The 12,993-nt window shown below is 43.0% G+C and overlaps 1 protein-coding gene across 1 annotated transcript; it reads right to left on the bottom strand.

Moving 5' to 3' along the window:
* Positions 1–1,495: 1,495 nt before the first annotated feature.
* dhtkd1 (dehydrogenase E1 and transketolase domain containing 1) lies at positions 1,496–12,842 on the bottom strand. The gene is made up of 17 exons (XM_069162905.1): positions 12,379–12,842; positions 12,003–12,155; positions 10,438–10,649; positions 10,150–10,344; positions 9,706–9,975; positions 7,997–8,168; positions 7,697–7,895; positions 6,916–7,228; positions 6,745–6,829; positions 6,506–6,645; positions 6,263–6,413; positions 6,066–6,172; positions 4,578–4,742; positions 4,366–4,448; positions 4,031–4,197; positions 2,509–2,594; positions 1,496–2,408 (listed from the first exon to the last, which is right to left on the bottom strand). Exons 1-17 carry the CDS (start codon positions 12,560–12,562, stop codon positions 2,307–2,309), a joined length of 2,784 nt encoding a protein of 927 aa, XP_069019006.1. The 5' UTR covers positions 12,563–12,842; the 3' UTR covers positions 1,496–2,306.
* Between the last annotated feature and the right edge of the window lie 151 nt (positions 12,843–12,993).

Below are 12,993 nucleotides of genomic sequence, written 5' to 3'. Positions count from 1 at the left end.
CGACCCGAGTCTCAGCTGAAATCCAGTACCACAGTTAAACCAGATCCGTGTTTGTGTCTGGCTGCCACACAAAAAGACGCTTTCGTTTTATTGTGGGTTTAAAATGAATGGCAGGGGCGTAGCGAGGAGTAATGGGAGCCCACGAGCAGCAGGTGGCCCGTCGGCCCCCTTGTACTTTCGATCATGTTTGTTTGCAGCCTTGTAGATGTCAAACTGCTTCACAACCAGTACTGAATGTGCAGTGTCAGACTGAATTGCTCTTTTGTTTCCAGCTTCATTTAGTCGGATGTTATCCGCTGACTGACAATGATGAAATAGTTAAAATCTTACAGAATGTAATTTATGTACTTGCCTGTTATGTCAGTATATCACTGAATGAAACCACTTACAATTGCATTGTTATGAACTGAAAGAGCTGGATGTTAGTGGAGACACTCCCGGGATAAAGCACATGTAGCACACAGTTAGTGACAAGTTTTCTGTCACCCAGCAGTGGTTGTTCCACCAGAGAGGGTGAGCAGCAATAATGCAACTGGCTTATTCTTCAATTTCCAGACATCACATAGGACACACTGCTTGGATCCTTGGGAAGTAAAGTCTGAAAACACAGCTGCAATTACCGCTTATCGCCATAGGTGTCGCCAAAAAGAACAAAACTGCGATTTTGTAGATTTTAACTTTAAATCAACCAATCATGTTTACGTAGCCCGAAATCACCCTCTTTTGTTGCTTGTGTTACTGGTTGGGCAAAACTATTTGTAATTTTTACCAGTACAAGTAAAACTGCTTGAATAATCGAATGAAAACATTGAGCGTTGAATCCACCTGACTCATTTCTTCAAGTACAAGACGGACCATCTAGAAAAATCCTTTCTTTTGAATAAATGCCTTCAATGCAGTGTTGCTATTTTAGTCGGTCGACTTACAGCAGACTCGATACTCGTGTTTGTTTCATCCACACACTATCTTTGTTTGGAGTCTGAAACTGGCAGTTAGATACCCATCTCTGTCCAACCTCCAAAGAGGCTGGTTGCCTCATCTCTTGCCAACTGTGAAACAGCCTTTTAGGAGAGTACGAGACCTTCTCAAATCACTTGAAAAAAATCTGAGATGAAGGCAGCAATCCACAAACCCGTGACCAGACTAAGAATGTCCGACTTCAGCAGAAGTAGTTACAAAACTTTCTGTTGTAACTAAACAACAAAAGACATGTTCCTTTATCTAAAAGTGATTCTGAAGTGTTGACTTGTGTTTCCTTAAAACGTTGACTTATGAGGGAAATGAGTTTCAAATGTAAACTTCAGGAATATCTTTCTGATCGTCCGTCACATGACTGCAGGCTCATCTGATTCAGTCCTTTGTAAAAAAAAAAAGCGTTCTCTCTCTCTCTCACACACACACACACACACACACACTGCAATAACTCCTACCCTCATTAAGTCAAACATAACAGGTGTGTCGGCTCCTTAGCAAGCATGAGACTTGGTGAAAAGAATCATAATGCACAAAATTTATTTATTTAAAATATTCAGATTTGGTGTATTTACATTTGCCCTTTAGTGTCTTGTTTTGAATTCAAGTCTCAGTTAATCTGGGATTAAATAATGATAACAATCAAGTACTTCTTAGTCCAAGTGCGCTGAAATATGAAAAATATCTAACTCCTGGTAGGATGACCAATCACAATGGTAACAACTTTCTCTGTTCACTCAGAAAGTGTTTGATCTCCTTATTAAATGTGATGTTAGTCCGGTGCTCCCATTCGTACATAAATATTTTAAGGGTAGTACTGAGATTTCTAACAACTCGTACTGATACTTCTTGTTGTCAGCAGTACAAAAATGAACAATTCAACATGCATGAGCTATTTGGATTCCTGAAACATGGAGCCTGGACACCTTTGATGCATGCAAACAGACCCCAATGATACAAATATGACGTAGTACAATCAGCTTGTAAACATCCTGTCCATCCATGATTCAGGAGCCTCTAACCTTAAAAAGAATACAGGCATGTTGAATGAGAAAGGGGGGAAATGTTAGGAAGAAGCAGACAGGAATTCAGGCGCTGACTTAGAACCTCAAACATTCAAATTAAAACCTGCATTTGGCTACAAGAGCACAAATAAAACTACCAACTCTGCTCTATTTAACACTTTCTTCGATTTGATTCTTCTATTCTTGACCAACTTGTTTCAAACCGGCAGATCCACGTCGTGTAAAGGTCCCGTGTATCAGTGCAGCAGCCTGTGCAGCTGATACAGTATGTAGTGGACTGGTTAGTCTGGTTCCCAGTACTGTCAAGTGTTAGGAGAAGGTAGCAGTGAGGATGGCCTCTTGCTGCTGGTGATGAAGGGTCCCGATACCGACAGCGGGGGCTGGCAGAGCAGGTCGGCTCACTAACCGGAGCTGACAAGGACAGAGGAGACAGTCAGTTTGCGTAATGCGATTCATTTCCAAACCGTCAGGCTTTATATTTGTGGACTGGACTGTTTGAAACACTGCTCACCTTGCAGGCCAGCTGCTTCTCGAACCTGGGGGCTACAAAAGACCAGGGGCCCATGTTCTGAGGCTCCTCCTGACTCCAAATGAAGTCTGTGGGGGGATTCGTTTTTTTAAATTGATAACAATCAGGAACAAAACAGGATGCAATGTTTTCTGAGCTGCATTCACATCAAAAGAACAGGCGACCCAGTTTGAATGAAACTACTGTCTCACCCTTCAGCAAAGAAATTCCAGATCGATCTGAAACTGGTTTGCTTTCATTGTGTTTGGTGAGAACTTTTGTGACTCTTTGTCTCCCCAACACTCAGAGTTTGGTGTTTGTATCGTAGAGGGTCAGTGCTCCTTCTGAATATCTGTTTCAGAACACAAAACCTTTCCTTTGCCCTTTCTAATAAAAAAAAAAAAAGGATGAAGTTTCTGTTATTAGCAAAGGTCAGAGGTCATTACTTACTTTGAAACCTTTAACTAAAAACTACAAATACAGTGATAAATCTATGAAGAATTTAACAACTTCTTCTAGACATTTACAAAACAGGTGCATCGTGGTGGAAATATAAAAAGAATCGACAGACACACCGATGTTTCAGTGAGACCACGAAAAAACAGATTATTTTTAGAGGGCCAGACTCGTGTGATGTGACTTTTGTCGACTTCTCATAAAAGTAAGCAAGTAAGAAAATTAAAACAAAACATGAGGAAGCTGAATTTAGCTTTGTGTAGCACTTTCACATATGGAACAAAGATCCAGAGAATCTGAGGCCTCAGCTTGAGAGTCTTCAGTAGTTTTAGCTCAATCAAAATAGTATTATTTCATTTTACTGTTTTTTATTTCTCATCGTCTGTTGAAGTATGTTTTAATACATTTTAAATCCTTATGTGTAGCACTGTGTTTATTAAAAAATAAACTTGTTTGGCCTCTTCTGCATCCGTCACAGAGACTGCAGTTTCCTAATACAGCAGAGGGGAAATTCCTCAAAAATCATGTCACATACAAAAGACAGGGAAGGCAGGTTTTTAAAGAGGAATAGTTGAGACAAAGAGAAAACAGACATCATACACGAATGTCTAAAAAAAACAAGCTGACTATACACCTCAGTCTGAAAATCGTATGTTAATAATTATGAATTTTAGTTTGGTTTTCTGGCTCAGACAAAATGGAAACAAAAAAAAGAAGAGTGGAAACGTGCAAAAGAAAATGTTTATTGGAAAAAGCATTAACTCCTTAAAAAGAAAAAATGCATGATAAATTCCATAGTGAAACAAAAAATTGTCATCAGTTTAATATCACTTATTACGAGCTGCAGCAAACTTGTATCTATCTTATAATAGATAAATATTACAAAATTAGAATCCTCTTATTGACTAATAGTACTTCTTTGTTGGTTTTTAACAGATACGAAGAATTAATAACTTTCCACGATGACTCAAAGCAAACCGTTGGTGTGATGTCGTCTCTAAAGTCAGTGTGCACGCTCAGAGTAAAGGTGGAGGTGTGCGAGGTGGAGGATGATGTGGAGTCACGTTACCTTTGGCGTTGGGGTATTTTTTGAGCTCCTGCTGCAGAGCATCCAGAGGGAACGGACACAGCTCCTCCACACGGACCAGCGCTGTGTTCTGGTTGGCTGCTGACGTCTCCTTCTGCTTCAACAGGGCGTAGTAATGCTTCCCTGAGCACAGCACCACCTTCTGGACACTGTGTGGGAGGAGAAAACATTTGGATGGGCTTGATGTTTTTTTTGGTTTTTTTTTCCTGAGCCAAGTGTCTCCCAGCTCTCTTTTACAATTCATTTAAATACACTTTGAGACATTGAAAACAATCACGCACAGTACAGATTAAATACAAATGTTGTGAAGGCTGTACCTTTCTGCTGAGACAGCAGTATCACCCAACACTGGCCTGAAGGACGTTCCTGGTGCCAGGTCAGTTAGACTGGACATGGCCCCCTTTGAAAACAACATGCATTCAGACACTGCGATGGAAATATCTGTAAAAAAAAAAAAAAAAAAAAAAAAAAAAAAAAAAGAAGACGCTGGAAGAGTCAACCGTGTCTTTGCGATATCCGCAGTGCTTACAGAGAATCTCAGCAGCATCTTGGGTCCAACCACGATGAGAGGTTTGCGGAAGTTTCGGATCATCTGTCTCCTGAGAAGGTGGAAGTACTGAGCAGAAGTGGTGGGGTTGACTATAGCCATGTTCACGGTGTCGGCGTCCACACCCTCCTCCTTACTGTCACACATCTAAGAGACAACAGACTATATTTACATTTCAAGTCAAGTGTGACAACAACACAGAACCAGATGTTTGGTTAAAAACTTGTAAAGCTGCCGTGTCTGTCACACAATATGAAGCCACTGATGCTGGTTTCAACTCACCTGCCAGTGATAATGCAAAATGATTCTTAAAGGTTCAGCGTGTAAGATTTAGGAGGATCTATTGACAGAAATGGGATATAAAACCTCAAACTAAGAATTGCTGTGTTTTTATTATCTTCATATCTACATAGGGAGCAGGTCCCCTTCCGGCACACCGTGTTTCCACAGAAGTCTGACCGGGATGCTTCTGAATTGCGCCGCGGCACATCTGGTGGAATCACAAGCGTCGTCTAGACCGGCTGATTCCAGAGGATTCCAATGAAAATCCAGCCTTTACACACTTGGAGGAGGACAGTGAAGTGAGGAGTGTTCAAGAGGTTGCAATCTGCAACCTCACCACTAGATGCCGCAAAATCCTACACACTGCTCCTTTAAGGAACTGAAATCTCAGCACAGAGTAAACAACAGTGTGTCTGTTATCGAGGGAGTTATTTTGACCTTAATTTGATACACTTTATCTACGGATTGCTTGTGGCCCATTAAGAAACGTTATCTCTGGCGATTTGCTGCTGACCCTTTAAATAATAAGTTCTGTGCTACAGAACGTTGGCATGGACTATTTGTATCAGCACATTTGTTGGACACACTCGTGGAGCACACTTGTTTCATATTTTGTTATTTTAAATCCTCACATCGGCAGATAACAGTTGAAGTGATCCATGGTCCAGCGATAAGACTCTATAAATGTTTTTATATGTAGTAATATATTTCAAAGTTAGAAATGGACAGGAGTGAAAAGATAACCTCTGTACTGTTCGGCGTAAAACATTAAACCTCTATATAAAAAAAAAAAACTTCAACGTGCTTTTAGTGTATGATTAAACAACAGACAAAGAATTAGCAGGATTTGAACATGTAGTTATGAGAGAAGGGAAAGATTGCCATGTTTCTGACTTAAGGACAACATAACATGTTTGTATGACTGCTGGACTGATGGTGTGAGGGTTAGAATATAAAGAAGGGTGCTGTATTCATTAAATGTGAGTTTAATTTGCCTTTTGAACTCCATATCTGTTCAGCTTTCAGAACCTTCTGTAACATTAACCGGCAAGTTGGACGTACTGGAGTTCTCCTGTTGTCGTTAAGATGTAATTTGTGAACTTATAATTGATATTGACGTGAAGGCTATTTACAGATCAGAAACCAGTAATTACGTTGCCTTAAACGTGAAATTACTGCCTCGCTGACCTGGAGGAAGCGCTCCATTCGGCAGGAGGAGTGTTCAGGTCCAGCTCCATCGTACCCGTGAGGCAGCAGGATCACCATCCCGCACTGCAGCAGCCACTTGGCTTCACCTGGGGACACGACAGTTTCACATCGGATGTGTGAAGTAGATTCTGCGAGTGATTTTGTTTGCGAACGTGTCATCGTGGTCGGAGGTTCACCTCCAGAGATGAAGGTATCAAAGATGATCTGCGCGCCGTTGAAGAAATCTCCGAACTGAGCCTCCCAGATGGGCAGAAGCTTCGGCTGTGCGATACTCATACCATATTCAAATCCAAGCACCGCCTCCTCAGACAGCGGGCTGTTGCACACCTGAGCACAAGGACGACACAACGCCACACATGAGAGGAAGTAATCTTGTCGTATCAGATGTTGCCGTTTTATCTGCTTAATAAGGGTGTCACCTCGAGGAAACCTGTCTGCTGAGGGCCGATGTGGTTCAGAGGGATGTACATGTCATTGGTGTCTTGACACACAATCATGGCGTGTCGCTGACTGAATGTGCCTCGTCCAACATCCTGCCCGCTGATTCGAATGTCAAAACCTGCAGCAATAATTATTTGAAGTTTACGCATCAATTTCGGCAACAAAATGCAGTTATACTCACATTTGATCTAAAGTAAATTTCTGTGAAAACACCGACCCTGGCAGAGGAGAGAGCCCAAAGCCAGCGCCTCTGCTGTCGACCAGTCTAGTTTGAGTCCCTCTTCCAACCTGCGCAGCCGAGCCTGAGTTCACATAAGAGAAACAAACATTTAGCTGCAACATTAACACAAGACAGGCTGAACAGACACACCAGCAGCGATGGTCGTACCTGTACGTGGGTCTTTAGCAGGTGGCTGTGCAGCTGGAGCTGCTCAGGGATGTCCACAGATTTTGCTCCAACAAACTGCAGCAGAGGAACGGGGACACCCGTGTCCCAGGTGGTGACTTTAGCCTGGGGCTCCACCAGATCCCCCCAGCGGCCCTGCAGGTTGGTGGCCGGAGGACTGTACAGGGTCATGTTGGACAGCTTGTCGTTGAGCATGCCGTAATATTTGGATTTGATCTGGTCACGCTCGGCTTCTGTCATCAGACCCTCTGATATCAGCTGTTCTGAGAAGGAGTCCGGGACGCTCTTACGGGACCTGCAATGAAGCAACGACGTGACTTTCTGAGGGACAGCAATTCTGTGGCCATACAGCGCAAAATGACTATGAATGAGGCTAAATATCATTGTTGACCATAACACAATCACACACACAATGGAACCATGACAATGACCCCAAACATGCAGCCATCAGTCATAAAGATGACCAAGAAGAAGAAGAAAGAGTCCAGCAGCAGATGACGTGGCCTCCACAGAGCTCTGACCTCAACATCAGCGACCCTCAAAGAACTGTTGCCGTTTTAGAATTAAAGGGTCCTCGCACCTAAGACGTGATGATTTAAGCTTTTCTCTTTGTTGCACTTTCTGTGAAGTGACTTGATGAATCAAACTATCCATGATATTCGTTCTGAAAGATTGCTCACTTTACTTTTTACACTGTACTGTATAATTCGGTGGGCCGATGGTTTCCTTCACGCTACGAAGTTAAAAAGGAAGTCGAACTGACCGGATGATCTTGTACATGGCCGGGTTGGTGAAGAAGGGCTCATCCAGCTCGTTGTGGCCCCACTGACGGTAGCAGATCAGGTCCAGGATGACGTCCTTCCTAAAGAGCCGCTGGTACTCCACAGCCAGCCGAGTGGCTCGCAGCACCTCCTCTGCATCATCTCCGTTCACATGGATCACAGCACAGTTCACCATCTTGCCTGTAAAAACAAACGATTCTCATTATAACCTGATGAATGTCTCACTTTTTACAAACAGAGTCTGACATTGGATGCTGATGCTGTTTGAGAGTTTCACTGACCAACATCGCTACAGTACAGAGAGGATCTCGCTCTCTCTGATGGAGTGGTGTAACCCACTTGGTTGTTCACAATGAGGTGGATGCTGCCACCGACTCTGTAGTGAGGAAGGTTTGAAAGGGTCAAAGTTTCTGGGACAATCCCCTGACCAGTGAAAGAACCGTCACCGTGGACCTGAGGAGAAGAGAACAATACAGTCTGTTGAAGAGGTATCTCTTAACTGTGCAGGAAGTTCTGAGTAGGACCTACATTGCAAGGATCTTTAGAAACTCTCTGCTTCAAACAAATAATTTGTTTTAAATTTTGCCCCTCTAGCATGCTGAGCAAAGTATAAAGATCCTCTCCAGACATGTTTCAAGACAAAAATATTCAAAAAAGAAGTGAATAATAACTTTCACGGACAACAAAAATTGACAAAAAATAACTAGTTAAAAAAAAAAAATCTCCTTTTGTTCTTTTCCTTTTTTAAATCCACCATCTATGAATATACAATTATTGTTCATTTTAAATGAATCTTTTACATACTCGTCTTAAACTGTGATTTAAGGTAAATGGAGAGAAACTTTCCCCCTTCAGCCGATAAATGTGAAATCAGTCTTTTAGTGTGAAGCTCTGCAGCTGCATCATTCTGCACAGAAAGGTAAACATTTGAAATGAACAATAAGCGACACACAATTTTAAAATGGAGGGACCCGGGTGTATCGCTGCCAGGAGCACTGGAACGATGTTAGGCCACGTTTCTTTCTCCAAGTGAGGAAATAAAATGTTCACAATTCCCTTGATCTGGTTGAAATTCATTCACATTTTTAAGTGCTTGAAGATCCAATCATCTCTAAAGCTTATGTGAGGCAAGAGAGACAATAAAAACAAATGGACTGTTGAAAGTTGTCATATCATTTAGGCGCATTGATTTATTTACGACGTCAATTTCAAACCCTTGTGTTCATCTGCTGCCATTTACCCTGTTAAAGTTACTGTATTGTGCTTTAATAAAACTCAACACTTCCTGTATCTGTTTTTAAAATTAAAAGCCTTGTAGTGTTTCAGTAGACAGAAGCCCTTCATTTCTGTGCAAGGCTTTTATTGTGAAACATTTGCAGTAACGTGTTGTGACTGAAATTGGACAATAACATTTTAAATGAGTAATCCAGAACAACCAATTAAATTTGACTAGATTATATTGAATTGATTGAATTAAACCAATTAAAATATCTAGGCTACATTATTGACGATGTAAACTTGCCTCCACAGTTGTTACGCAACCCTAGAAACGAGCCACTTAACAGTAATGTGTTCATGTGCACATGCGTGTCATAGGTGCGCTCCGGTACTTCAACAAATAGCACAACTCCCCTGGAGAGAGGGGACTATCACTTTTCAATAAGTAGCCTATAATAAAAATGTTGACAAATTTATAATCTGCATCGGTCAGAATCTCAGAATACAAACGGCTTGAAGTCTCAGACTTTTCTTTAAGAGGCTGCGAGATCTGCACCTGGATACAAATCCACACCGACAAACTAGCTATTTCTAGCCCGCTAGTTTTATTTCAGAGTCAGTATTTATTATAAACAGCAGTTTGGTTGCCTGTGTGTGTCGGTGTGTGTGAGAGAGTGTATGAGAGTGTGAGTGTGTGTGTGTGTGTGTGTGTGTGTGTGTGTGTGTGTGTGTGTGTGTGTGTGTGTGTGTGTGCGCGCGTGAGACCCAGTACCTGCAGACAGACGACTTGGTCCCCCGGCTGGGCATTGTCTTCAGGTGAGTAGTCTCCTTCTTTCCTGAGCTGCTGCCTGGCTCTGGTTTTGCCCTGAGCTACAGGGTTGATGGCTTCGAGGTGGGACGGGTTGGGCAGCATGGTGACATGAAGAGGTCGTTTAGCTCCGAAATCCAACTCCACCGAGGAGGTGAGGTGGGAGAGGACGTCCCCGATGGAAGGCGAGGTGTCAGGGAACTCACTGAGGCCGCGCATCTTACGGAACATGAGCTGGAGAGAAAAAACACAGATGAACAGTGTAACTCGTGTTATCAAACCCTCGTTCACCTTTTAGCAGCAGACCGTGACCTTCTGTTTCACTGTGCTGCTGATTACAGCGGAAGGTCACGAACAGCAGTAAAGTCGACATGTCTCATTAGACTCGGCTGTCTGGGGCCGTCTAACCTCTGGCGGGAACTTCAGCAGGCCTGTCAGGAGGTTTAGTCGGCCTCTGTGAGGCATGCCGATGACAATGTCAGTGACTCCGCTGTGGGCCGACTGGTGGAACAGCTCGTAGAAAAAGCCCATCATGCTCTCTGCTCCTTCTCCTCCATAACGCTTCACAGTGGCAAACTTGGTGGCCAGAAAGTGGTCAAATTCCTACAGGTTGGGTGAGAAAGTGTCAGGGAATGCAGACTTTTTATTACATTGCGTGTGGATGGTATCCTCCTCCTCCTCCTCCTCTGGACCTACCTGAGACTCCAGCATGATCTGGGCCAGGTGCCTCCTCTCCTCTGGAGTGAAACTCTTTCCCTTGAGCTCCTCAAAGCGGTCGGCGAACCACTCCCTCTCCTCCAGACTGCTCAGCTGGCTGGTTTCCACTGACAGGTGGCCGCAGTAGGCCTCTTCCAGGTAGGCCTGAACCTCTTCCACTGAAGCCTGTGCCTTTCCAAAGTGCCGCAGACCTAAATACACAAAATATGAGGTTTGTGCACAAAACAAACATGTGGAAGACAAATGCACTCGGCTGTATTAATTTGAAAGCAGACGTAAATAGTGTTGTCCATGTAAATCACATACTATAACGTTACAGATTATACAATTATACATAGTTTTGACGTTCAAGAGTGTTGGACAGACACCAACTTAAGTTTGCAAACCAACCAGCTGGCCCTCGTCTCGTCATACCACCCCACACCACATGAGGCGAGAGTGAGTCACTGTTATGTCCGATTTGTCTTCAGTCCACCAGTGAGGAAGAAGAAGTGCATTTGAACCTCTCATTGGAATGAATGGAACAATACCAAGAATGAAAATCTTGCCACAACAGAAGCCAAATAAAAGTTAACATTGGTTTAGCTTTCCACCACTGGAGACGGCGTTTGGGACTACAGGAATGAAGTCTGACGTTAAATTTGCAATATTTCATCTAGAAACTACTAAAGTGCTACCTATTCAATATCTATATTTGCACCACGTTGTCCGTTTTATTGCTGGATATTTATGCTTTTCTTGTTTTGTCTATTTATTTTGCACAAAATGGGACCGTGAGAAACAGTTTTTCGATCCATCTGTATGTCATATGGTGGATTGACACGAAGGAAGTTGAAGTTAAAGAGCAGTCAATGCTCACAGTGGCTATGTAGCAATAGTTCATACAGGTGACAAAATCTGTAACGTTACTGATAGTGTTGAAATGTTAAGTTAGTTGTTTATTGATCGGCAGTTCAGGCGAGTTAGAATAGCAGCATGCGAGTGTCTAAATCAGCTCATCATCTGTGTATCGACCAAACCGAGGCAAATTTTATGTCTGAAACATTCAGGTGCACTGACCTCTTTTGGACAATTCAAAACTGATCTTTAGTCTAACTAATGACAGCACAGGTCGTTCTGGAAAACACTGCGAATGGTGTCAATATATGGTTTTCCTGTGGTGGATTTCCTGCTACTATGGTCTTACTAAAAAGGGAGAAAAGCACAACAAAATAAAGTATAGGCTTAACTGACCACCATTTTCCAAGTCAATCCACCACATACAATCATTACCTATAAAACAAGGTAACTAATTAATGGCAGGTCAGGAATTTGTAAATTGGACCAAACTAAAGCAGACGTGACGTAACATTTCCTCACTGTCGCCTCTAAATGTACAAGACAGGGCAGCACCTCCATCTTACATACTGCAACTTTAACAGGAAAGTAGGAGCTTTTTATTATTATTATTATATTTTATTATCACATGCATGTTACATGCATGAAACAACAGGATCTAAAGAGAGAAGAACTGATCTCCCAACCTGAAGTCCTCCTCCAGTTACCTGAGGTGTTGAGTTGTCCTCTCATGGTGCCGGTCAGCATGCTTATCTCCGGGACACTGTCAGCAACAGGCTGGTCGGGTAGCAAGGGGTTGATTTTAGCAGCCTTGTGTCCGTGTGCTCTGTACGCCTCCACCAGACGGGCAAGACCGAGATCTGAGCACAAACAACCCCCACCAACAAAAAACAACAACAACGAAGCAGCTCAGTTCAACTTGAGATATGTTGCACGAGTACAAAAACAAATACTGGAACAACAATAACGCCACGAACACGAATAAAAGCGCCTTTTTTTGTTTGTTTTTTTTGTCGGTAACAATAATTGAGGCTCGTCTCCTGCATATCTGGTGTCGGTGCTGAAATTTAACCCCATACCGACCTTGGTTTAGTGCAGCGACATGGTCGCGGTGCAACTTCTGGTCCCTGTCGGTCCGCTTGGGTCGGTAACCGTAAACGCCTCGCTCGGTGTGGTAGCAGCAGCAGCAGCCGGCGACGACGACCTGCCGAGCAGCAGCCGGTGGAAGTCTGCTCAACGCGTTTTTCAAGAAAAGTACGGCCGACATGTTTGTGAGTAAATCGGTAACTTCACGTGTGAGAGCGGCGCGCAGCGACCTGAAGACTACAGGACGGCGGCCATACTGCTGAGAGGGCAGGTTACGGGAGGAGACGCTGCTTCGGCAGCCGATTGGATGAAGTTCGTGTTACTCGTTTCATAACACCCCTTACGAGGAAATCTGAATTATTTATTTTTTTAAATTAATTTCACATAACGCTTTCTTCGCATTTTTAGTACACGAAGTGGACTTATCATTACGTTAGTTTAATATTTCCAGAGTAACTGAAGTAGCCCCACGTGACTTGGCGCAACAAGTGCCAGACAACGATATCTGTGGTGCGTTCAGGAATTCCTTGGAAATTTAAAGTTCACAATGGGAAAGCCAGACAGCACGATGCCGAGCAGTTTTAGTAAAAAAAAAATATATTTTTTTTTAAA

The sequence above is a fragment of the Embiotoca jacksoni genome, unplaced genomic scaffold (assembly GCF_022577435.1).
Source record: "Embiotoca jacksoni isolate LCO1_2020_lvr unplaced genomic scaffold, fEmbJac1.0.p SCAF_3, whole genome shotgun sequence".
Classification (NCBI taxonomy): domain Eukaryota; kingdom Metazoa; phylum Chordata; class Actinopteri; family Embiotocidae; genus Embiotoca; species Embiotoca jacksoni.
The sequence above is the reverse complement of the archived record's forward strand: the minus strand, read 5'-3'. Positions and strand labels throughout refer to the sequence as shown.